At 44.7% G+C, this 25,596-nt stretch overlaps 1 protein-coding gene across 8 annotated transcripts in view; it reads left to right on the forward strand.

Annotated features, from left to right (window-relative positions):
• The window catches only part of CALD1 (caldesmon 1), a 267,520-nt gene that overhangs the window by 163,490 nt on the left and 78,434 nt on the right, over window positions 1-25,596 (forward strand). Inside the window, exon 1 of one of the 8 annotated variants that reach the window (XM_063928511.1) lies at window positions 14,615-14,847. The exons of the other annotated variants lie outside the window; for them this stretch is intronic. Within the exon in view, the coding sequence (XP_063784581.1) occupies window positions 14,798-14,847 (50 nt within the window). The 5' untranslated portion in view covers window positions 14,615-14,797. Of the gene's footprint in view, window positions 1-14,614; window positions 14,848-25,596 lie in introns of those variants that run through there. 8 annotated transcript variants of the gene reach the window in all.

A 25,596-nucleotide genomic window follows, 5' to 3' on the forward strand; every position in this document is an offset into this window, starting at 1 on the left:
GTGGCCCTACTGGCCCCCCAGGAGAACAGGAAGTCTCACGATTTTGTAAGTAACCCCCTGCCCGGCCACCCACTTAGTGAGTAAAGTGGGCGGTCCGTGTAGTTGATCACGTCATTCTCACTGAATGGCGTCATCATAGCCACGCCCCCTGCAGTATAATGCTGGTAATCTCGGCATTACAGAGCGGGGGGGGTGGCTGCAATGATGCGTTCATGGTGACCACGTCCACATTCCACCTCCTCCCCACCCCTGGCAGAGAGAGTAGCCAGGATGTAGGCAACTATGCTTAAAACGTATGTAGGATTGCAGCATATTCATTAAAAGTACACTATGTTTGTTCTTAAACAAAAAAAAAAATAATGTACAATATTTTGCCTTATTGGGTTACATGATGTACTTGTTTGCTTAAAATAAAACCATAATTTTGATGACATTTCTGTGTTCAAGGATAACAATATTATGTGTATACAATATAATGCCCTGAAGAGTGACCCACCTTAATCTCCCAAGCCAGCAATAATGAAAGCACTGAACTACGGAACTACAGTATGGACACATTTAAGAACTACCATCTTGTCATACATTTATTGGTAAATACTGGTGCGTTTTGCCAGAAAAAAGAGCATGACTTCACAAAAAAACCTTTTTGCATCACAGTGCTTTAGTGTTTGTAACTTTGAAGCCAGTAGTAGACAATGGGGTATATTTACTAAAATTCGTATTTTTCCGATTGAGGTTAAAGTTCTATCACGAATGACATCGAAAGTGTAAAATTGCAACTTTTTGAATTTATTACGACTAATTTACTAAGCTGTTGTATTCTGCATTTTCGTATTTACCGATGTCGATGTCATTCGTATTTTTTGGCAGTGTTTTACGTGAGTGAATTGAAAAACACTGCCGACTTTAACACAATGAATCTCGGCCGGATCTGTGAGATCCGTGTTGGGCTTCATTGTGCACCTTTCTTTAAAAATAAAACATTGTTAAAAAAAATTTAAAAAAATGCGTGGGGTCCCCCCTCCTAAGCAAAACCAGCCTCGGGCTCTTTGAGCCGGTCCTGGTTGCAAAAATATGGGAAAAAAATTGACCGGGGATCCCCCATATTTAATCAACCAGCACCGGGCTCTGCGCCTGGTCCTGGTTCCAAAAATACGGGGGACAAAAAGCGTAGGGGTCCCCCGTATTTCTGAAACCAGCACCGGGCTCCACTAGCCAGATACATAATGCCACAGCCGGGGGACACTTTTATATTGGTCCCTGCGGCCCTGGCATTACATACCCAACTAGTCACCCCTGGCCGGGGTACCCTGGAGGAGTGGGGGCCCCTTTAATCAAGGGCTCCCCCCCCTCCAGCCACCCAAGGGCCAGGGGTGAAGCCCGAGGCTGTCCCCCCCATCCAAGGGCGGCGGATGGGGGGCTGATAGCCTTTTTGGCAAAATTTGAATATTGTTTTTAGTAGCAGTACTACAAGTCCCAGCAAGCCTCCCCCACAAGCTGGTACTTGGAGAACCACAAGTACCAGCATGCGGTGGAAAACCGAGCCCGCTGGTACCTGTATGACTACTACTAAAAAAATACCCCAATAAAAACAGAAGACACACACCCTGAAAGTAAAAGTTTAATTCATACATCCACACCTCCAAACATACATACTTACCTATGTTCACATGAGGGTCGGTCCTCTTCTCCATGTAGAATCCATGGGGTACCTGTTGGAAAAATTATACTCACATAATCCAGTGTAGATCGGTCCTCTTCTGTTCTATTTGTAATCCACGTACTTTGCAAAATAAAAAAACGGACACCCGACCTCGCACTGAAAGGGGCCCCATGTTTTCACATGGGACCCCTTTCCCCGACTGCCAGGTACCCCCCCTGACTTCTGTCTAAGAGGGTTCCTTCAGCCAATCAGGGAGCGCCACGTCGTGGCACCCTCCTGATTGGCTGTGTGCTCCTGTAGTGTATGTCAGGCAGCACACGGCAGTGATACAATGTAGCGCCTATGCGCTCCATTGTAACCAATGGTGGGAACTTTGTGGTCAGCGGTTGACCGAAAGTAACCTCACCGCTGACCACAAAGTTCCCACCATTGGTTACAATGGAGCGCATAGGCGCTACATTGTATCACTGCCGTGTGCTGCCTGACATACACTACAGGAGCACACAGCCGATCAGGAGGGTGCCACGACGTGGCGCTCCCTGATTGGCTGAAGGAACCCTCTTAGACAGAAGTCAGGGGGGGTTCCTGGCAGTCGGGGAAAGGGGTCCCATGTAAAAACATGGGGCCCCTTTCAGTGCGAGGTCGGGTGTCCGTTTTTTTATTTTGCAAATTACGTGGATTACAAATAGAACAGAAGAGGACCGATCTACACTGGATTATGTGAGTATAATTTTTTCAACAGGTACCCCATGGATTCTACATGGAGAAGAGGACCGACCCTCGTGTGAACATAGGTAAGTATGTATGTTTGGAGGTGTGGATGTATGAATTAAACTTTTACTTTCAAGGTGTGTGTCTTCTGTTTTTATTGGGGTATTTTTTTAGTAGTAGTACTACTACAGGTACCAGCGGACCCGGTTTTCCACCGCATGCTGGTACTTGTGGTTCTCCAAGTACCAGCTTGCGGGGGAGGCTTGCTGGGACTTGTAGTACTGCTACTAAAAACAATATTCAAATTTTGCCAAAAAGGCTATCATCCCCCCATCCGCCGCCCTTGGATGGGGGGGACAGCCTCGGGCTTCACCCCTGGCCCTTGGGTGGCTGGAGGGGGGGAGCCCTTGATTGAAGGGGCCCCCACTCCTCCAGGGTACCCCGGCCAGGGGTGACTAGTTGGGTATGTAATGCCAGGGCCGCAGGGACCAATATAAAAGTGTCCCCCGGCTGTGGCATTATGTATCTGGCTAGTGGAGCCCGGTGCTGGTTTCAGAAATACGGGGGACCCCTACGCTTTTTGTCCCCCGTATTTTTGGAACCAGGACCAGGCGCAGAGCCCGGTGCTGGTTGATTAAATATGGGGGAACCCCGGTCAATTTTCCCCCCATATTTTTTCAACCAGGACCGGCTCAATGAGCCCGGGACTGGTTTTGCTTAGGAGGGGGGACCCTACACATTTTTTTTTGTCAAATTTAACACTTTCCCACCCCGTTCCCACTGATAAACATGCACGGATCTCATGGATCCGTGCATGCCTATCAGAACACGGTAAAAAAAAGCAGGTCTGTTTTATTTTAGCACTTTTTCACGATTGGTATTTTTTCACGGCAGTGTTTGGCTATTGTCGGCAGTGTTTGTGAATTACACTTTTTAGTAAATGACCGAGTTCTACCAAATTACAGGCGGATTTGACCGATGGTGTATTCATTCGTATTTTTTTTCTTGGACTTCCAAAAAAATACGAATGCCCTCATCACTGCCGTGATTTGAGTTTAGTAAATTCACGAGATGACACTTTGAAGAAAAAACACCATCTCGGTCAAAATCGGGACCTTAGTAAATATACCCCAATGACGGAGCAACATTCTGGACCACTTGCTCGGTTTCGGAGGAACAACTGGTCTCTCAGAAATGGGAATACTCCCAGTAAGAGAGTCACTTTTTATAGTAATGTAATGTATAAGACAAAGGTACTGACATGTTATAGACACACGGACGTCTTTCCTCGTGCAACCTCTCTTCAGCTTCTTCCAGGCTCCTGCTCTCATCTTTATAAGATTAAATCTATTACATTGTGTAAAGTTATAACAAATAGGCAAATAAAGTCAATACTAGCATCTTTACATTCTTCAGTTTGCCTAACACAAAAGGCAGATGTCACCCCTTCAGCAGAATACTGGCGTGTAACAGCCCAGCGGAGCGTGACTGCTTTGTATCATTTTCTATACAAAAGTGGTACTTTTGTGTACTTTAAAGACTTGTGTTTAAATGACAAGTTTGACTACTGTGGTGGAGCGGCCTCAATTTGTTTATTATGGGAATGTAGAAGAACATTCCTTTATGGTTCTGCTGGCCTCCATCAGCGATCGTGACAACCTTTTACCCCCTCCCTATTTATGTAGTTAGAGCTAAGATTTCTACCAGCGGTGGAGAACAGAAACTTGATTTCATGAGACATTAATTGCCCTGTTTTTGTTTCTAGAGTTGTTGGTTTTCGTTATATTCAGCTAAGGTCTCAGCATCTATTATCCACATTCTTCCAAACAACTGATATGCAGAAGAGCAGGGTATAAAATGGATGGAATTAGAATGACCTACAGTCAATCATTGCTTTAGAAGGAGATTTACTTAGGCATCAGGTTCCATTGGAACCTTGCGCAATGTGTGGATAATTACGGAAGAGAAAATCTTGTAAATTTTTACTAGCACCTCTATAGGATGCGAGAGAAAATGAGCAAGGTTATCCTGTCCTGGATAACCCGAGTCACAGTAGCGTACACAGAAGAATGTGGCTAGGTGAATCTCCCCCTTTAAATGTCAACAGGAGTATAAAGTATTTAAGCTCAACTGTTTCCTTAATGTCTATGGGCCTAATTCAGAGGTTAGCAGTTGGGCAAAACCATGTGCACTGCAGGGGGGGGCAGATATAACGTGCAGAGAGAGTTAGATTTGGGTGGGATGCGTTGAAACTGAAATCTAAATTGCAGTGTAAAAATAAAGCAGCCAGTATTTACTAGTGATGTGCACCGGAAATTTTTCGGGTTTTGTGTTTTGGTTTTGGATTCGGTTCTGCGGCCGTGTTTTGGATTCGGACGCGTTTTGGCAAAACCTCCCTGAAATTTTTTTGTCGGATTCGGGTGTGTTTTGGATTCGGGTGTTTTTTTTTACAAAAAAACCCTCAAAAACAGCTTAAATCATAGAATTTGGGGGTCATTTTGATCCCATAGTATTATTAACCTCAATAACCATAATTTCCACTCATTTTCAGACTATTCTGAACACCTCACACCTCACAATATTATTTTTAGTCCTAAAATTTGCACCGAGGTCGCTGGATGGCTAAGCTAAGCGACACAAGTGGCCGGCACAAACACCTGGCCCATCTAGGAGTGGCACTGCAGTGTCAGGCAGGATGGCACTTCAAAAAAATTGTCCCCAAACAGCACATGATGCAAAGAAAAAAAGAGGCGCACCAAGGTCGCTGTGTGACTAAGCTAAGCGACCCAAGTGGCCGACACAAACACCTGACCCATCTAGGAGTGGCACTGCAGTGTCAGACAGGATGGCACTTCAAAAAAATAGTCCCCAAACAGCACATGATGCAAAGAAAAAAAGAGGCGCAATGAGGTAGCTGTGTGACTAAGCTAAGCGACCCAAGTGGCCGACACAAACACCTGGCCCATCTAGGAGTGGCACTGCAGTGTCAGACAGGATGGCACTTCAAATAAATAGTCCCCAAACAGCACATGATGCAAAGAAAAAAAGAGGCGCACCAAGGTCGCTGTGTGACTAAGCTAAGCGACACAAGTGGCCGACACAAACACCTGGCCCATCTAGGAGTGGCACTGCAGTGTCAGACAGGATGGCACTTCAAAAAAATAGTCCCCAAACAGCACATGATGCAAAGAAAAAAAGAGGCGCAATGAGGTAGCTGTGTGACTAAGCTATGCGACCCAAGTGGCCGCCACAAACACCTGGCCCATCTAGGAGTGGCACTGCAGTGTCAGACAGGATGGCACTTCAAAAAAATAGTCCCCAAACAGCACATGATGCAAAGAAAAAAAGAGGCGCACCAAGGTCGCTGTGTGACTAAGCTAAGCGACACAAGTGGCCGACACAAACACCTGGCCCATCTAGGAGTGGCACTGCAGTGTCAGACAGGATGGCACTTCAAAAAAATAGTCCCCAAACAGCACATGATGCAAAGAAAAAAAGAGGCGCAATGAGGTAGCTGTGTGACTAAGCTAAGCGACACAAGTGGCCGACACAAACACCTGGCCCATCTAGGAGTGGCACTGCAGTTTTCTAGCGAGAGGATGAGTGCTTCCATCCTCATGTGAATCTGAACCACTAGCCATGAACATAGGCCAGGGCCTCAGCCGTTCCTTGCCACTCTGTGTCGTAAATGGCATATTGTCAAGTTTACGCTTCTCATCAGACGCTTTCAATTTTGATTTTTGGGTTATTTTACTGAACTTTTGTTTTTTGGATTTTACATGCTCTCTACTATGACATTGGGCATCGGCCTTGGCAGACTTATATGCCATTATCAATAGCAATGGCCTACTACTATATATACTGCGCACAACTGAAATGCACCACAGGTATGGATGGATAGTATACTTGACGACACAGAGGTAGGTAGAGCAGTGGCCTTCCGTACCGTACTGCTATATATACTGGTGGTCACTGTCAGCAAACTGCAAACCTAAAATGCACCACAGGTATAGAATCTAGATGGATAGTATACTTGACGACACAGAGGTAGGTAGAGCAGTGGCCTTCCGTACCGTACTGCTATATATACTGGTGGTCACTGTCAGCAAACTGCAAAACTAAAATGCACCACAGGTATAGAATCTAGATGGATAGTATACTTAACGACACAGAGGTAGGTAGAGCAGTGGCCTTCCGTACCGTACTGCTATATATACTGGTGGTCACTGTCAGCAAACTGCAAAACTAAAATGCACCACAGGTATAGAATCTAGATGGATAGTATACTTGACGACACAGAGGTAGGTAGAGCAGTGGCCTTCCGTACCGTACTGCTATATATACTGGTGGTCACTGTCAGCAAAACTCTGCACTGTACTCCTCCTATATAATACTGCTGGTCCCCAGTCCCAACAATAAAGCAGTGTGAGCACAGATATATGTAGCACACTGAGCACAGATATGGAGTGGTTTTCAGGCAGACAACGTATACTGGTGGTCACTGTCAGCAAAACTCTGCACTGTACTCCTCCTTTATAATACTGCTGGTCCCCAGTCCCCACAATAAAGCAGTGTGAGCACAGATATATGCAGCACACTGAGCACAGATATGGAGTGTTTTTCAGGCAGACAACGTATACTGGTGGTCACTGGTCAGCAAAACTCTGCACTGTACGCCTCCTATATAATATACTGGTGGTCCCCAGTCCCCACAATAAAGCAGTGTGAGCACAGATATATGCAGCACACTGAACACAGATATGGAGTGTTTTTCAGGCAGACAACGTATACTGGTGGTCACTGTCAGCAAAACTCTGCACTGTACTCCTCCTATATAATATACTGGTGGTCCCCAGTCCCCACAATAAAGCAGTGTGAGCACAGATATTTGCAGCACACTGAGCACAGATATGGAGTGTTTTTCAGGCAGACAACGTATACTGGTGGTCACTGTCAGCAAAACTCTGCACTGTACTCCTCCTATATAATACAGCTGCTCCCCAGTCCCCACAATTAAGCAGTGTGAGCACAGATATATGCAGCACACTGAGCACAGATATGGAGTGTTTTTCAGGCAGACAACGTATACTGGTGGTCACTGTCAGCAAAACTCTGCACTGTACTCCTCCTATATAATACAGCTGCTCCCCAGTCCCCACAATTAAGCAATAAGCACAAATATTTGCATCAACATTAATAAACGGAGAGGACGCCAGCCACGTCCTCTCCCTAACATTTCCAATGCACGAGTAAAAATGGCGGCGACGCGCGGCTGCTTATATAGAATCCGAATATCGCGAGAATCCGACAGCGGGATGATGACGTTCGGGCGCGCTCGGGTTAACCGAGCCATACGGGAGAATCCGAGTATGCCTCGGACCCGTGTAAAATGGGTGAAGTTCGGGGGGGTCCGGTTTCCGAAGAACCGAACCCGCTCATCACTAGTATTTACCCTGCATAGAAACAATATAACCCATCCAAATCTAACTCTCTCTGCACATGTTATATCTGCCACCCCCCCCTGCAGTGCACATGATTTTGCCCAACTGCTAACAAATTTGCTGCTGCGATCAACTATGAATTACCCCCTATGTGTAGGTAAGTTTTAAGTACTAGGGAATGAGGCAAACTTTAGCTTTCTCAAACTTGTGCTTTGCAGTGGCATACGCCCCAACTGCATACTTGCCTACTCTCCTGTGAATGGCCGGGAGGCTCCCGAAAATCGGGTGGCGCTCCCGGCCCCCCGGAAGAGTAGGCAAGTCTCCCGGCCGACTGCCCACCAGCCCCCCCCCTCCGCATCACCTACCAAACCCCCGTCTGCGCAGTTCAAAAGGCATGGTCTAGGAGTCAGATGACGCGATTCGCGTCATCCTGGCCCCGCCCCCTGTCTAGCCATGCCAGTATTAACGGCGTTGCTAGGCAGGGGGCGGGGCCATGATGACGTGCTCGTGCAGCCACACCCCAACCCCGCTCCTAAACGTCATCCAGCTGCATCGCCACGCCCCTGCTGCTCTGACCTGGCTGCCTCCTCCCGAAGGGGGTAGCCAGATTGTCGGTAAGACTGCCAAACTGTCACGATTTCAGCAGGATAGTCACACTTATCATGCACTGTCACGCTGTCTCACCCTCAGGCTACAGTATCCCGCAGGCGAGAATGGGGAACACTCTGCTACCGCTGCTGCCTCCATTTAGTGCCAGGAGGAGGCTGGCGGCTGGGCTGGGCTGGGCTCACACCCATCGTGAGGAGAAACAGGGAAGTGACACTGAAATGTCACAAGGCAGGGGGCGTGGCCTAGCAAGCATGGGGTCAGGCCCCCTTTTTGTGCGCATGCCTTTAGCACGTACTTGAAATCCTGATTCTCATTTTTAGAATGTTGGGAGGTTATGCAGCAGTAAATTATGTTGATTAGTTTATGGCAAATCAAACTACTGTACCTTTTTTAACCATTTATTTATTAATAGTTATCTATATAGCGCATAAATATTACGCTGTGCACTACACAGATTATTTCAGGTGTTCTTTATAAATATATGTGCTGTTTCCTGTAAACGATGATATTTTGATATTAAATAGTTAACTGCTTAATCTTATGAGGGCCGCACTGGATAACATGCATAGACAATCTGTCCGTCTCTCTCTCCCCCTCTCCCACCGCAGGGAGCTGTCAGCAGAGGCATGTTTGGTGTATACTGTGCTAGTGCTAGACTGACACGATTATGCAATAGATCCCCAGCCCAGAGCTGGGGCAGATCCACGCACCATGAAATAGGCGTGCACCTTGAAATACACTTAAATTGTAGTTAGTGTGGCACTTAAGCAAAGGAAGCAGATCTTTGCTTTTTGTGAAGCAGAAACGAATCCTGTTACGTGTAATTTAATAGCATTAATGATATGTTATATTACATGATTGATGATTATATTTCTCAATTTATTTAGAGGCTGTAGAATCATCCAAATCATCTAAACAAATATGAAAATGAATAAATAATTTTACTGAACCCTATTTGGGATGCAGTTATGTGACCGACCGCCGGTCACAATACCGACGCCAGAATCCCGAACCCTGAGTATCCCGCCGGTTGGCATGCCGACCAACAGGGACTAGTATTCCCACTCGTGTGGCGAACACAGTGAGCCTGAAAGGGACTTCATTGCGCTCACCCCGCCACCTAACAGCCAGGATCCCGGCATCGGTATGGTGACCAGTGGTCTCCCGACCGCCGGTCACACAAACCCAACCCCTCTATTTAACCCTAATGTGAAATACTATAAAATGTGTTTACAAAATTAAAATTAAAAGTATGAAATTTGGGTCCGATTCTGTTGGTTACAAGCACTTATAGCAACTACCAGATAAGCCGATGGTCTGTAGCATTCGGTAATATATTGGGCTGCCAAAACTATTCTGGAGCGCTCTGCAATGCAAGGGAATGGTGGAACGTGTGAGAAGAGGGGCCGCAGGTGCAACTGAGAATAAGGAGTAAGGGAAGGAGAGAGGAGACACAGAAGAGCAGGCTAGGAGGTTATTCAGAGTTTTTAGCAAACCAAAAAAGCACTCTAATGGGCAAAACCATGTTGCACTGCAGGTGGGGCAGATGTAACATGTGCAGAGAGAGTTAGATTTGGGTGGGGGGTGTCCAAACTGAAATCTAAATTGCAGTGTAGAAATAAAGCAGCCAGTATTTACCATGCACAGAAACAATATAACCCACCCAAATTTAAATATCTCTGCATATGTTACATCTGCCCCACCTGCAGTGCAACATGTTTTTGCCCAATTGCTAACAACTTTGAATCCGCCCCTGTGTGTCTGTGAGACAGCTGGGCTGCACGGCCACCTGCTGGATTTACAGGCTTGACGATAGAACTTTGCTAGAGTTGTTATTAGTAATCTAGTCCGGCAGGTTGCCACAGGTAGTTTTCAGCATTGTCCTTAGAAATGCTCAACTGTAACTATAGTGCGGTGATTTACTCCCAAATGTTTGGGTTGCGAAAAAGTAAAAGACATAACAAGCAAAGATTAACAATTTGGCTGTGCAGTATGTGCTATATAAGCTATAAAGTATCTTCCCAATCAAGTAATATATTCTGTAGATGCATGTAGAGGTTGTTTTTGTTTTTTTCTAATTTTATTTATATTCCTATAATGGAACTAGCTGCCCACTCACCATCCCATTAGTTACCGGTGTATGGCTTAATTTTGTTTATATTGGAGTAAATATTGTTATTTATTGTATTTCTGTTCTGATTATTATCACCATGTGATACATACTGTATGTTTGTGCCAATCTTGTTGCACTGTACCAGCAAGTCCCCATCAGCAAGCAACAATACTGTACATGGACCTGACAGCAGATGGGCCTGAGTGTTTTATATCCCAGGGCAGATTTTTAGTCCCAGTCCGGCTCTGGTCATGAAACTGTATAGCACATTGTTTCGGCATATATTCCAGACAATTGTGTTAATGAAAGCGTTGCTCATCTCTGCTCATACCCCTATGAGTTGCGAGAAGTACCAGAGTGGGAATCACTAAATGCTCATGCTGAGGGGGTTATTCATTTAGCTTTTAACAGACACCAGCAAGAGCACCTCTTCTGGCCTCAAGTTGCAGCCCCCGCAGTCCCATCTCACTGTGGACACATCCTTATTGGGCTGCAAACAAAATGAGCGAGTCCGGAGTAACTACAAGTACGGTATATAGCCACACAGATTCAAGGGATGAGCTAATAGAATCAACCCCTATGACTGGGACCTCACGGGCTACACAAAGTTGTGAAGGTTGATGATAATTTTCCCCCCCTTTTTAACAGCAGTAACCCTCTGGTTTATCTTATGTGGGCAGTTCCATTCTTGGCGTTGTCTGTGAAATGCTGTCAGAATGCTGTAGTAGTGGATAAAATACCAACACCTTGGGACACCAACACCGCCAGTTTTCCCTCACAGCCCATAGGGGTCAATTCAATTAGGAGTGTTGTCAAATCATAGTTATGGGCGATGTGTAGTGTGCACATACCCGTAACATGTTAGCTTCAATTTGCACATTTAGCATGCACATCTATGGTGTTATAAACTGAAATACATAATTAAGGGGTGAAATCGGTCCAATTTAGGGGCAATGTAGGGTGACGTTGTTCAATGCCATCACAATGGTACATCACGGGCATCGTCTGCACTTAAGCCCTAATGGAATCAACCCCAAAGACATGTGCAGGAAAATGAGCAGTGTACGGTTACCGTAAATGTTGGGGATGTGCGCAGTTGAACACTGCGACCACACATTGACGTTACCATAATTCATGGGGATGTACCTCCTTCAGATGTATGAAGGAGGTACATCCCCATGAATTATGTCATCCTACAGTGTTGCCCTCTTCCTCTCTAAACAGTTGTATTTCAAGAACATCATCTCCTCCCAGTCTCAAGCCCCCGGCATCTCCTTGCCACTGTCAACTCAGTCCTCTGCCCACCCCCACCTCAACTCCCTCGTCACTTTCTGCCCTTGACTTGCCACCCACTTCACATCCAAAATTGACTCCATATGTCAGTACATCACATCCCACCACCCTCTACTTTCCCTGACCCCCCTCCCCATCCTCCATACTAACTCTGACTTTTTTACCCCCTGCATCTGGAAAGAAAGTAATGGCCCTCATCATCTCCCCCCACCAACCCCCATCCACACATGACCCTATTCACTCCTGCCTCCTCTGTTCCCCTCTGCCTTCAAGCATACCCTTGTATGTCCAATTCTTATAATAACCTACCTTGACACTAACCAGCTGCTGACCCATCTCTTTCCTCCCTTTTGCCTCCTAACTCCTTGAGTATATTGTCTACAACCGCTTTACTGACTTTCTTTCCTCCGACTCCCTGCTTGACCCATTTCAGTCGGGGCTTCCGTCCTCTCCACTCCACTGAAACTGCCCTCACGAAAGTCTGCAAGGACCTCCTTGCTGCCAAATCCAAGTGCCACTACTCTCTGCTTATTCTCCTTGACCTCTCAGCTGCTTTTGACACTGTGGACCACCGTCTCCTTCTGCAAATCCTTCACTCCCTTGATCTGCATGATACTGCCCTTTCCTGGCTGTACTCCTCGCTCTCTGACCATTCCGTCTCTATTTCCTCTCATGACTCCACCTCCCACCTACTTCCACTAACAATAGGTGTCCCCTAAGGTTCTGTTCTTAGATCTCTACTTTTTTTCTGTCTATACGTCCTCTTTAGGTGAGCTCATTAGCTCTTTTGACTTCCAATATCATCTCTTTGCTTATGATAATCAAATGTACCTTTCCTCCCCTGACATCCCCCGCTCTGTCCTCACTTGTGTCTCCTACTGTCTCTCTGCTATCTCTTCTTGAATGTCCCAGCGCTTTCTTAAACTTAACATGTCTAAGACTGAGCTGATCTTCTTCCCAACCTCCTGCATAACATCTCCTCTCACAATTTCACTATCTATAGATGGCACAACTATCTTCTCTAGCCCTCAAGTACGCTGTTTTGGAGTTATCCTTAATTTCTTCCTCTCCTTCAAACCACACATTCAGCACCTCTCGCAGTCCTGGTGTTTCCATCTCAAAAATATTTGCAGGATCAGACCCTTTCTCACCCTGGATGCTACTAAGAACCTCATGTACTCATTGGTCATCTCCATATTGGACTACTGTAATCTCCTCTTATCTGGCCTTCCTGAACACCACCTATCTCCACGACAATCAATTCTCAATGCTGCCTGGCTCATCTGCTTCTACAAACGTGCTACATCCACCTCCCCTCTCTTATAAGCCCTACACTGGCTCCTGTTCCCCTTCAGAATCCAAATAAACTTTTCACACTCACTTATAAAGACCTTACCCATTACTCTCCCATTTACATCTATGACCTAGGGCGGGATGTAATAAAGTCCGAGTTCAGCGGCCGGCCTAACTCTGACTTTTTTTTAAAGGGGAAACCATTTACAAGGCTAAACCATGCCTTGTAAATTATTGCCCCTTTAAAAAACAACAACCTAGTACGGCCGCTGAACTCGGACTTCATTACATCCCGGCCCTTATCGCCCTTTACACTGTCTACAAAACTTGCGCTCCATTAGCAATATCGTCAGTTTTTCCCCTTGACATCCTGGGCAAACGAAGTAGTGCACACACACTGACCGATATCGCTAACAATATCTTTCAGTGATGTCATCCTGCCTCGGTCCTGAACATGCATCATCAACAACATAGTCAAAATAGACCTACATGTACAGACGACAGAAGCCCTCGTTAATGACCTGCAGGAGCGCGCATCATTAACGATATTGTGCGTACACACTGGGCGATATTACAAACAATATCGCTCGAAAAGGTGAAAATATTGGGCAGTATGGATGGTGTAATAGTTAGCATTACTGCCTCCCAGCGCCGAGGTCTTTTGATCGATTACCACCATGGCTCTACCTGTGCAGAGTTTGTATATTCTCCCCCTTCTTGCGTGGGTTTCCTCCGGGAACTCTGGTTTCCTCCCACAATCCAGAAATATACTGGTTGGTAAATTGGCTCCCAACAAAGTTAACTCTAGCGAATGTGTTTGTGTGTACATGTGGTAGGGAATATAGATTGTAAGCTCCACTGGGGCAGGGACTGATGTGAATGAGCAAATATTCTCTGGAAAGCGCTGCAGAATATGTGTGCGCTATATAAATAACTGGTAATAATAATATTGCCTAGTGTGTACCTGTCTTTAGTCACTGTTTTCTTGTTTTGTTAATTTGTTTATGTTCTTAAACATTGTGACACCATATAAAGGATGATAATAATAATAATAATAATAATAATAATAATAATAATATCAGCCTACAATAACTCCCAGGCATGTTAAGTCTGTGGAGGTAATGTACAGATGCACATATACAATACTAGTGTCTCTTTCATATACGCCAACTAGGATCTAAAAAATAAAATATTCAAGCTGGAGATTTGCAGTATACGTATAAGCAGCCTCCTATCAATCCCTCCAGAATCCCTGGTTTCCAGATAACAGACTCCGAAATGTTTTAGTGTAATTTTTCTCAGCTGACGTGAGCTGATTGTATAACATTCCTGTGCTATGGGGGGAGATTTTGGAGACAAAGGACAAAGAACTTCTACTACAGTGAGTACGGTAGAGAGAGAGAGAGAGAGAGAGAGAGTGAGTGAGTGTGAGTGTAAAGGGGGGGGGGATCACTCTCACCCATGAGATCATGTGATAAGTGTGGTGGGGACTGTCGTCATAGTTGGATGGGGCAAGGCAGGAGCAGCTGTGTGCCCTAGGTGTAGGGAGCATCCTGCCTGCAGTGCTCAGCCCTGGCACTAGGGATTATGCCATTTGCGCTGTCCCACTACCAGCTGCTGCACCTTTTGGATGAAGAACACTTGAAAAAGAGTCAGTGATTTCCATCAGCAGACATGATCAGCAGCAGATCCTACAGCAGACACAGCCTCTCCTCCCTCTCCAAGTGAGTGATCATTAACTTCTAGCAACTTTTTGGCTCTGCCCTGTGCTTTGTTTCTGATCATAGATGTGGCAAACCTCAATCTGTGCAGCATGCAATGGGCTATTCTTTCTCTGTATGTGCAGTTGTTACATGAATATAGAGACATGAACATATTATACATAACCTACATATATATATATATGAACATATATAACAAAACCTACAGCATAATGTGATCTAGAGAGCGGCAACCTGTGGCTTTACAGCTGTCGTGGACTGCTGAGATTTGTGGTTCCCTAGATACCTTGTGTCAGTTTTTGCTGGGTCTTTTGGTTTAATCTGGTGGAACCTGTAGTTCAACAAAAGCCAGATTGCCTAACTGCCAGAATCTGCTGCAGCACAGCCACAGTGTGATTGAATACAACATAAGCAGCTACACGAGTGATCCTAATACCTGTTTTAAATGCTTGAGGTTCAACCCTTGCATTCATGGGGGGGATTCAGTTGGGCGCGATGCCCGGCTGCGCACATATAGTATCAGCTGGATAGGGTAGTGCTGACATTACAAGTTTTCCCTCACACCTCTATAAAATGGAAATAATACGAAACATAATATCTGTTGCTTTGGGAAATATTAACATTAATTTACAGATGTGTCCTCATGTACCAATCCTTTTTGCGCTATATTGTGAGTGGCATTGCGACGCTCCGCCATGGGTAGCGATGCCCAGACTGTCATACTTTTGTCTGAATTTAGTGTTTTATTCGCATTTTAGCTGCATCCAAAGTGGCTCAGTAGTAGGATTAGTATTTGCATAAAGTGGCAGATTAAGCACAGGGATGGGTGGCACAATACATATAGTGACGCTCACTTGTATCAGTTCCCAGTCATTAGCTTTTTTACCTAGGGTAGAGTAAATGGGTTATTCTCGGCATATACACTTGCCAAGAAAATGGGCAACGTCGTTCACTTTCTCATCAAGTAAGTAAATCGCAGCTGACCAGCGATGCGCGGCCTGATAGTTATCAACGATCCTCGCTGTCGGCTGTGCAGTCAGCTCAATTTGGATTGTCGTCTAAGAGCTGCCTGCACGGCCCGGCCGCTGCGTGATATCACTGAGCGATATCATCGTCATATCGCTCAGTGTGTATGCCCGGCCCGGGTTGGGAAACTCTAGGCGGTGTCTCTCATAGAGCACGTCGCCTAGTGTGTACCCACCTTTAGTGTTGCCATGCCAGCACCAGTGCAGACTGCAAGTGCATTGTACTTTTGCGCATTAGTGATCCTAATAAGAAGCATATTTTGTAAAACAAACAAAAAAAGTGTGTGTCGGAACGCATGGCGCAGCTTAGTGGCAAAGTCCATGGTGCGCCACACATATCTTTTTCTTATATTTCTTTGTAAGATACAGCCCCCCCCCCCCCCCCCCCCCATTATTATCTATAAATAAAAAAAACATCTGTCAGGGAACTATTTTTAGTCTCTAGAACGTGACTCATGTAGCGTAAGACATGACAGAATGTTAGCACAAGTAGTGAGGGGTACATGGGAAATTTTGTTTGAAGACGAACAAACAAACAAAAAACCACTGCACCTTGATTTGTGTCACCATGGAACCTAGTGACATTGTACATTAGTAAGGTCACTGCCTGTAAGCTCAGTGGCAGCAGAGAGGGTAATCCAATCCTTACACCAGTGACACTGGACAAAGCTTGCAGTGCTATCGGCATGTCCAGAACAGCAGGAGTTTCACTTATCAACCATAATAGATGAATTCCTTTTGTTTTGGAAATTTAGGGGCTCATTTCCACATGTATACTAATTGTGCATGGAAAACCTCATGCTTTGTATACTGGGCTTACATCAGGTAAGGTTACATCCCATAGAGGCTAATTCAATTAAATTAAATGGAAAATGTTGAGGAATGCTTTAAAAAACACACAAAAACACACAAAAACACACACACACACACACACACACACACACACACACACACACACACACACACACACACACACAGCATGCTGCTTTATAAAATATCCACTGTAAAATGAAATCTTGTAATTGTAAAGGTGGAAACAGCTTCCTTCTTTTTCTATGGTGAGTTGTAATTAAAGAGTATTTATCAACCCGCTATTTATATAGCGCACACATATTCCACAGCGCATTGCAGAGAATATTTCAGTTACTCGCATCTGTCACTGCACCAAGTGGAGCTTACACTCTTTATACCCTACCACATGGATACACATACACACTAGGGTTATTTTTTTGACAGAAGACACATAACGTTCCAATACTGTATGTTATTGGATTGTTAGAGTAAACCAGAGTACTCAGAGGAAACCCAGGCAAACGTGGAGAGTACATACAAACCCCACACAAACATGGCAATTTGTTAAGGACTTGAAAACCAGGCTTTAAGAAGATTGCGGCTAGTAATTGCCCCCCCCCCCCCCCCCTCCACACACACGCTTACACTGGTATTCCATTTCTTTAATAAAGAACAGACAGTATTAATGGGGGGGGGGGGGTTTCAGTGGCGCTGAAAGGGGGGGTAGGGTCTGCTATTTACCCAAGCCCAGGGAGCTTGGAAGGGCCTGGTGGGGTTGGTGTGCTGCTGACCCCCTTTACAGCGCTGTGTGCTGAGGTAGCAGCGGATCCAGGGAAAGGGCCCCTGCAGGCTTAGGGGTGACTGCACCAGGTGAGCCCATGTCTTGTAGTTACACCTGCTGGAGGCAGAGTGCTCGGTCCCTAAGGCCAGGAATGGACAACTGGGCTAGGGAAATGTAGACCGCCCGTTCCCCTATCCACACATGTTAATTGTCCAGAGCAACTTTAAGTTGAGGAAGCATCTGTGTGCTATGTGTAGGGGTAATCGTGGTTTACCCCCACCACCGGTCACACGGACTTCCCCGCACTACCTCCGGGTGACTTAGTGGGGGGGTTTACAGATAGTGGGAGAAATCAGCCCCCACCCCTGAATCGTGCCCCAGTGCTGAGCACGCTGCCCTGCTTTGCAGTTCCCCAAATTACAGTTTCTTGCCCATTTTTGGGAGGGGGCGTAGTTTGGCTACGCCCCCAGGGACCTGGGCTTCAGACACAGCAAAATATCACACACAATGTACCAGCATCACTGGGCTGGGAATTTAGCCGTAAAGGAATATACATACAAAGTCGCTGATGAAGCACAACGGGCGTGAGAAAAAGACGCAGCCGCTGCATGGTAGCACTTTCTATACAGATTCAGACGCACACACGTATACAAAGGTGGCACATCAAACTGATCAGTGTAATCTAGCTAGTAGTTTTGTCACTTCCAGTTGTTTTTCCTTGTGTGTGTGAATAAGACGCAGATTTTGAGCAAGAAGACGGATGGGAACTGGGATGAGAAAGGGATGTTTTGCGCAACTGAACCACCGTTTATAAGAACACATCTGTTTGCAACAATTTTGGATGCCTAATTTGGTTGTTTTTCTCCCTGTGTAATGTGAGCCTCATATAACGATAAATCGTCATCAACATCTGATCGAGTTCAATAAAATGTCTATCAGGAGTGTTGAAAAATCCAAAGGATGTTGCCATGATTTGCCAGTGTGTGAGGTCTGTATCTGCACTAATTGTGCTTCTGAGTGTTGTCCCCGACTCTTATGGATGGGCTGAATACATGTGTTGCCAAATCTGGACCATATTATTCTTGGCAGGTAGACCAAGTGGTTTATTTACTATTCTTCATAACATGTTTACGTGACATTTAAAAGGGCAATGCTTATAATTGCAAAATACTCTAGTGTTGCCCTTTTAAATTTTGATCTTAATAATTCACCAATTGTTTTTTTAAAAAAGTCCTAATTTGCAGCAGTCACACCAGCTGCCTCCACTATAGTACTTTCATCTAAGCCCTGTTTGTCATGACCTGGCCTGCATGCTTATGATGTTGCTAAGTCCCCTTCTAACAGGCCCTGTGCCATTAGCACTGAAAGACACACCCCACCACACAGTTGCACCCAGATGTTCCACGGCGTGTGCAGGAAACCGCTGCCCCTGGGGGGAAGTGCTGTAGTCTCTTACTCCACTCATGGAAACGTGATTTGCAGTAATATAAATGTTTTACGTCATGATTACTTTTATGCTTTTGTTTTTAGGGTGTTTATATATAACACGAAAAAGTGACTGAGTGGATGCTGAACTAAATGCTACTAATTTTATAATAATAATGGTGAAGGGGTCTCTCTTGAAGGGGTCTATTTATGAATGATTATTTACAGGATATTCCACGAAAACGCCAGTCCATTTCCCTGGATGTGATGAATGATACATTTGGGTGGTACTGTACTTAGGGGTAAATGTATGAAGCAGTGATAAGTGTGGAGAAGTGAGCCAGTGGAGGAGTTTGCCCAATGCAACCAATCAGCATTGAAGTAACATTTATAACTTGCATACTATAAAATTATACAGAGCAGCCGATTGGTTGCCATGGGCAACTTCTGCACTGGCTCACTTCTCCACTCTTATCACTGCTTCATACATTTACCCCTTAATTTCTTATTGCTGTGAATAACGGCGATAACTTAAAATGATCAAGTCAAAACCTAACTATTAATAAATGGCCTCTAAGTACAGTAGTGAAAAATGTACAATGTTTTTTAAAACAAGTATACAAGCGGATTACCTTGGATTTCTTGAAGGATGAGGATTCAGCTGGGAGCGCATGTCACAGCCTGCTACAGACAGTGCACACATGGGGGGAAATGTAATAGGGTGTGAGAATCAGAAAGCGAGAGATTTTGGTCAAATTCTCCTGTTTTTTTTAAAGTGGCAATCATTTACATGGCAACACCAGGTTGATTCTGACATTTAAATGATTTCCACTTTAAAAAAAACAGGATCAAAATCTCTCACTTTCTGATTCTCACGCCCTATTACATTTCCCCCATGGTCTTTTTTTTTTTTACAAAAACTGTCTGGCCAAATATGAAAATCAGAAGCTCCGCAACCGCTAAGACCGGTAGCCTTGTTGGCAAGGCTGCCTGTCACAGGCAAGTCACTGTCGGGACTGCTGATGAATAATTCCCCCCAAACTGCCTGGTGCAGAGTAGACCCTCTACGCTGATGGCCTGAGCAGCCGTATGCAACCTGTAACAGGCCCTGGGTTGTGCATAGCTGCTCTCACGGCTGCCACCCGGCTGCTCCAGATTGGCTGCTGGTCCATAGTCATAATACTTCAGTTGATGCCTGCCGCTGCGCAGCTGGTCGGGCCCCCTATCCACACAGCTTCCACCCAGGCCCCATCTTGGTCCGGGCACAGGACTGAAGTCCCAACCGTCCTCCCTTGATGGCGGGTCCGGCGGCTCTATAATGTTATTACTTAGCACAGTGGTTCCCAAACATTTTTGAATCACGGCGCCCTAGAGCATCAGCTTTTTATTCACGACACCCCTAGGCCAAAAGTGTCTTATTGAGAAATTAAGAAAATTTTATGATTGGCAGCCACCAGCACTGGTTTTGTCTATTATATTAACCATAAATAAATTGAATTGGTCCTGGACCACCAACCCAGGGCACACCTGCAAGTGTCTCCCAAAGCACCCCAGGGTGTCACAGCACACAGTTTGAGAATCACTGAGCTAGCAAAAAGTCTGTTGTACTGTATATAGGACAAATGGTTTTCTCAACCATCATACATTTATCTTTAATGTCTTCCATTCTGATGTAAGATCTATCCGAGAGTTGGGTGACACCAAAGTCTATGATAGTGCATGTAAATGCATGCTATAACAGAGTTTGCACACTTACAGTAATGAGAGCTCATTTTGTGCAGCATTATTAGTTCTTCTGAAGGGCTAGGTTGGCTTAACCCTCACCGGGTCAATAAACCATCTCTGCATTGCTGCACATACCACTGGTGGTGAGAAGGACAAACCGTTCTGGCAGTTTGGATGACTGGACAGTCCCCTTGAATTGTAACTGTCCCATTCATCAAACAGCTAATGTCGATAGTAGACTGACGACTTCTCATATTGATTGTAACTTATATACTGCAACTAATTTCCCGCCGCTACTCACTCCTGCAGTGTCTCATTCATTTTTATTAATTTCCAACCACCCTCCTATTAATTATGCCCTTTCTACTCCTCCCCCTCCATAATTACTCCCCCGCAACCATAATATTCTAGTTTTAGTGTTCGTATGCAATATCGGCCGCGACGGAAACACTCTGGAAGGAGTGGTATACTGTATTTTTCTTGAAATCTTGCCTCTTCATTACCTCGCAGGCACAACAAAAAGTCCCTCACAGTGTAGCGGAGATGCTGGGCTGCAACTTTAGCCACACAGGAATTGGTTTTAAGTTGCCCATACACTAGAGCGATATCGGCCTTTAGGTGCCGACGTATCGCTAGTAAAAGTGTCACATCGCGTGTATTCCACTTACGATTACGATCTGAGATGCGCTCCCAGGAGTAGTATGATGGATCCTATAATCCTACCTGCTGCTGGTAAGATCTGGCCATGTCGCATACGATGAGGTGCTTTAAAGTTAGAACACATGCGATCTGTCGTGAGTACATCGTGAGTGAAGATGAGCGGCATTTCCTATATTGTGAGTCCAGGAGCTGCCGGGGAGTATCCGGGGAGTTCAAGGGAATTTTGCATGCGATAGGTCGCTGTAGTGCATGGGGGCCTTTACACACCCTCAATGTCTTATGTAAAGCACAGCGGATATACAAATGTTGCAAGTTAGCAATATCTGCAGAGAGATATAGATGTGAGAGGGATGTGTCCAGAGTCCAGACTCAGTTGCAATGTAAAAATAAAGCTGTCCAGCATTTGTGGGCTACGTGCAAAAGCTGCCAGTATTTACCCTGGGTGCTAAAACAATAAATGTATTTGACCTCCTTACAGTGCAACGTGTTTTTTCCAGGTGGCAAAATTACTTGCACTTTTTATTGCTCCGCTCCCAGTTCAAAATCAGCCCCTCCATCTCTACTTCCCTCCTGGTGTATAACACCTCTGACAGTGGTGGAACTGCAGTCCTGGCACCTGGATACAAGATCCCCTGACCAGAAGCTCGTAGTGTACAGGAGGGAACTGCGCACAGTGAAGCCCATGTAAATGCTACAGGCAGACTCGGGGATCTAGACTGTCCCCCCCCCCCCCTTTAAGCACACCGCCACACACATCTGGCTTCCAAAGGAAACCTGTTTTTATTCCTGCTGCCTACTGCTTAAGTATGACACAGGAGATGGGAATATAGGGGAAAAAGTAATCACTTACATTGGGGACAGTTGCATTCGCAATGGACCTTTTCTTCTGGAGATCCCTGAGGGCAAGACCAAGTGGAATGAGTGATGTAGTGGCGCAATTTGCATAATCTTTGAACCTGCTGGGATTCATAACATCCCACAACACGTGTGGTAGGTCCACAGCGGCTTGAGTGTTATCACTCCATAGCTTTCACCAGAGAGGTGAGTGGGATGCAGAGGGACAACTCGCACAGGCTGGGTACACACTAGGTAATATCGCTCATTCTCACTCATCTGAGCGATATCGTTTGTAATATCATCCAGTGTGTATGCCCTATGTGATGAATGATGCGCATTCCCACGGGTCGTCAACGACATCCCCTGCCGTCCATACATGCAGGTAAATCTGGGGATGGCATTGATGATACCATGCTGCGTAATGCAGAATAGCCCCCGCCACCTTCGTGTGTGTGGGCACGAGTGTGTATGCCCCCATCTTTAGATGTACACCACCCAGTTTTAAATTTAGGAGATGCCTGAATATTCTAGGAGAGTACACAAGTGTATAGGCCCATACACACTAGACAAGCCCCCACCGACACCGATATTGGCATCGGCAAGTGCATACACACTTGCCGATGCCAGCAGGCAAGGAAGCGATGGTGGGGCGGGGGAGTGGGCACGCTCATGCTGCATCTGCGGCATGGCTGTCGTTAACGAGGACCTCTCTCGTCTGTACATGTTCAGACGAGGGAGGGGGTCGTTAACGATCCGTGGGAGCATGAATCGTTAACGACATTGAGTATACACACTGGACGAGATTGTAAAAGATCTCGCTCAGAATGGCCCTTCTGAGCGATATCTTTTATTTTGTTGTCTAGTGTGTATGGGCCTTAAGTAAAAGGGTGATGTGCCCTACAGCTTACAGTAATTAGCTTGCCATTGGCTGTAACATTGTAGCAAGTAGATTTGAACAAATTATATGAATGCCTTTTATTAACAAGATGTAATTGTATAAAAGCATAAAGCAACCAGTCAGAAATGAGTTATTGTGAGTTACTGTATATAATGAGAACAAATGTCAATCTATCTGCGAGACTTGTGTATCAACATTTTATCTATCAATTTCACCAACGTTTTGTTACAATTATCAGAGTAATCTTTTTTTTTTTTTTTCATTCAGTTCTGCTTCCCTCAGGTTGCAGCTGACACTGCTATGTATTCAAAGTTCACCAGATAAGACTCTGGAATTCAGAGGAAACTTCTCAGTGCACCTAATCCATTAATTAAATAAGAGGGCTTGGGTTTAGTGCATTTGGATCACTTTCATTTTCTGCTTTCAAATGAAGTGGAAATACATGGCTTTACATTAAAGTATCATTGTTCTATGTTACATTACTGAGACTTTACTGACTTTGAAATGTTCTATTTCCACTGCTACTTTTTATTATATATTTTTTCACTTTTTTATTTATTTATTATTATTAAAGTGTATCTGTGAGGGAAGTGGGAGAACACAACATTGTCAGTCATACATACAGTAGTCTTACCATAACATAAAAGATCCCTTTTAGACTGGTAACAAGTCCTCTTAAGACAAGTTTTCTTGCTAGGCAATGCTCTATTTTTGGTTGATAAAGTCATAAAAACAGGGATTCTTTTTGTTGTGTATTTACGATGTCTGCAAATTATTATTATTATTATCCTTTATTTATATGTTGCCACAAGGGATCCGCAGCGCCCAATTACACAGTACATAATAAAATGAGCAAACAAGAAAACCGCACTTACAGTATAGGACAAAATAGGACAGGTATAGAAAACCCGGAGTTAGGTGCCATCAAAGGGAGTATGGAGTATAAGATAGTGTAAGTAAGAAAAGGAAAGGCACATGAGGAAAGAAGTCCCTGCTCTTGCGAGCTTACAATCTAAAATAGTGGAGACAACAATTTTGTGGTGCGAACAAATATTCAATGTAACCTATTGACAGCCAGTGACATCTCTGAGGCATTGATACAGGCAGGCATTTTGTGGGATGATATTGGTATATCAGTTGATGAGAAGAAAGTGTCAATTGTCTAGGTACTAGTGATGTCACTGAAGCAAGTTATCAGCTGTTGTTTTTCTTCCTCCTTGTTTTATTTATTACCAGTTATTTTTATAGTGCATGCATATTTCGCTGCACTTTACATATAAAAATTGGCCATTCACATCAGTCCCTGCCCCAGTGGAGCTTACAATCTATATTCCCTACCACATGTGCACACACACACACATTCATGCTAGGGTTAATTTTGTTGGAAGCCAGTTATATTTTTGGATTGGGGGAGGAAACTGGATTACCCGGAGGAAACCCACTCAAGCACGGGAAAATATACAAACTCCACACAGTTAGAGCGTGGTGGGAATCAAACCCATGACTTCAGTGCTGTGAGGAGATAATGCTTACCATTGCACCATCCGTACTGCCCTTGTTTTGCACCATAGCCCCAGTAGTGACATTGATGCAACCAAAATGTGGCAGGGGTCGACAATATAAGGCAGATATTGGTCAGAGTAGGGTTATGCCTTTAAATATTCCAGACCCCATAACTGCACTTTCTGGAAGTATGATGCGTTCCTGCGTGATCGGAACAAAAATTGCATTTCCTAGCAAATCAAAGATAACTGATACCGACAGTAACTGAATTCCATGTTCAAACAAAACTAAGATATCTTATCATGAACAATTGCACATTGTATTGTGTGGTTTTCGTTCTGATCAAATTTAATAGTACTTCAGGTAACCAATTGAGTGAATACAATTTACTTAAACTTTATTCCAAAAGTAACAAATAAACAAACAAACAAACAAACAAACAAACAAACAAACAGACAGACAGACAAGTCAGTCATCTTCTTAAAGTACAATTTGGTTCTTATCTGAGGAGCCCCGTCCTTTATCATCAAATGCTCAGATCAATCCATATACACAAGCAGGCAACATACTGCAGTTAGAACCAAAATAAAACAAAATACCACCTGCACTCCAAATATCATTGCAGCTGTCTTCCAATAAAAGGGGAAATCACCTCAAACAGAACAAGTACAATAAACAAATGGAGGTGCGCCCCAGTTGGGGATAATGATAGGTGACTAAACCTACACCCACATAGACCAGAATACCCAATGTTCCTGATTTTTTTACATTAGGTATTCTGGTCTATGATCAGTGGGTGTAGGTTTAGCCACCTTTGTATAGCCAAAACTGGGGCATACTTCCATTTGTTTATTGTACAAGCATACTGCAGTTCTGTAGGTCCTGGTAGAGGCTATAGCTTTTGTCTCAGTCTTGCATTATATACCATAGTCAGTGTTTTCCAAACTTTTTTGAATCACGGCGCCCTAGAATATCAGAATTTTTTTCACGGCACCCCTAGGCCAAAAATTTCTTATTGAGAAATTTAGAAAGAAATATTACATTAAGTAGATTGCGTTTATATGTCATCCTTAGGGTCAGTTGTGTGGTGAGGGACAAGATTTGCT

Source organism: Pseudophryne corroboree, chromosome 6 (genome assembly GCF_028390025.1).
Source record: "Pseudophryne corroboree isolate aPseCor3 chromosome 6, aPseCor3.hap2, whole genome shotgun sequence".
Lineage (NCBI taxonomy): Eukaryota > Metazoa > Chordata > Amphibia > Anura > Myobatrachidae > Pseudophryne > Pseudophryne corroboree.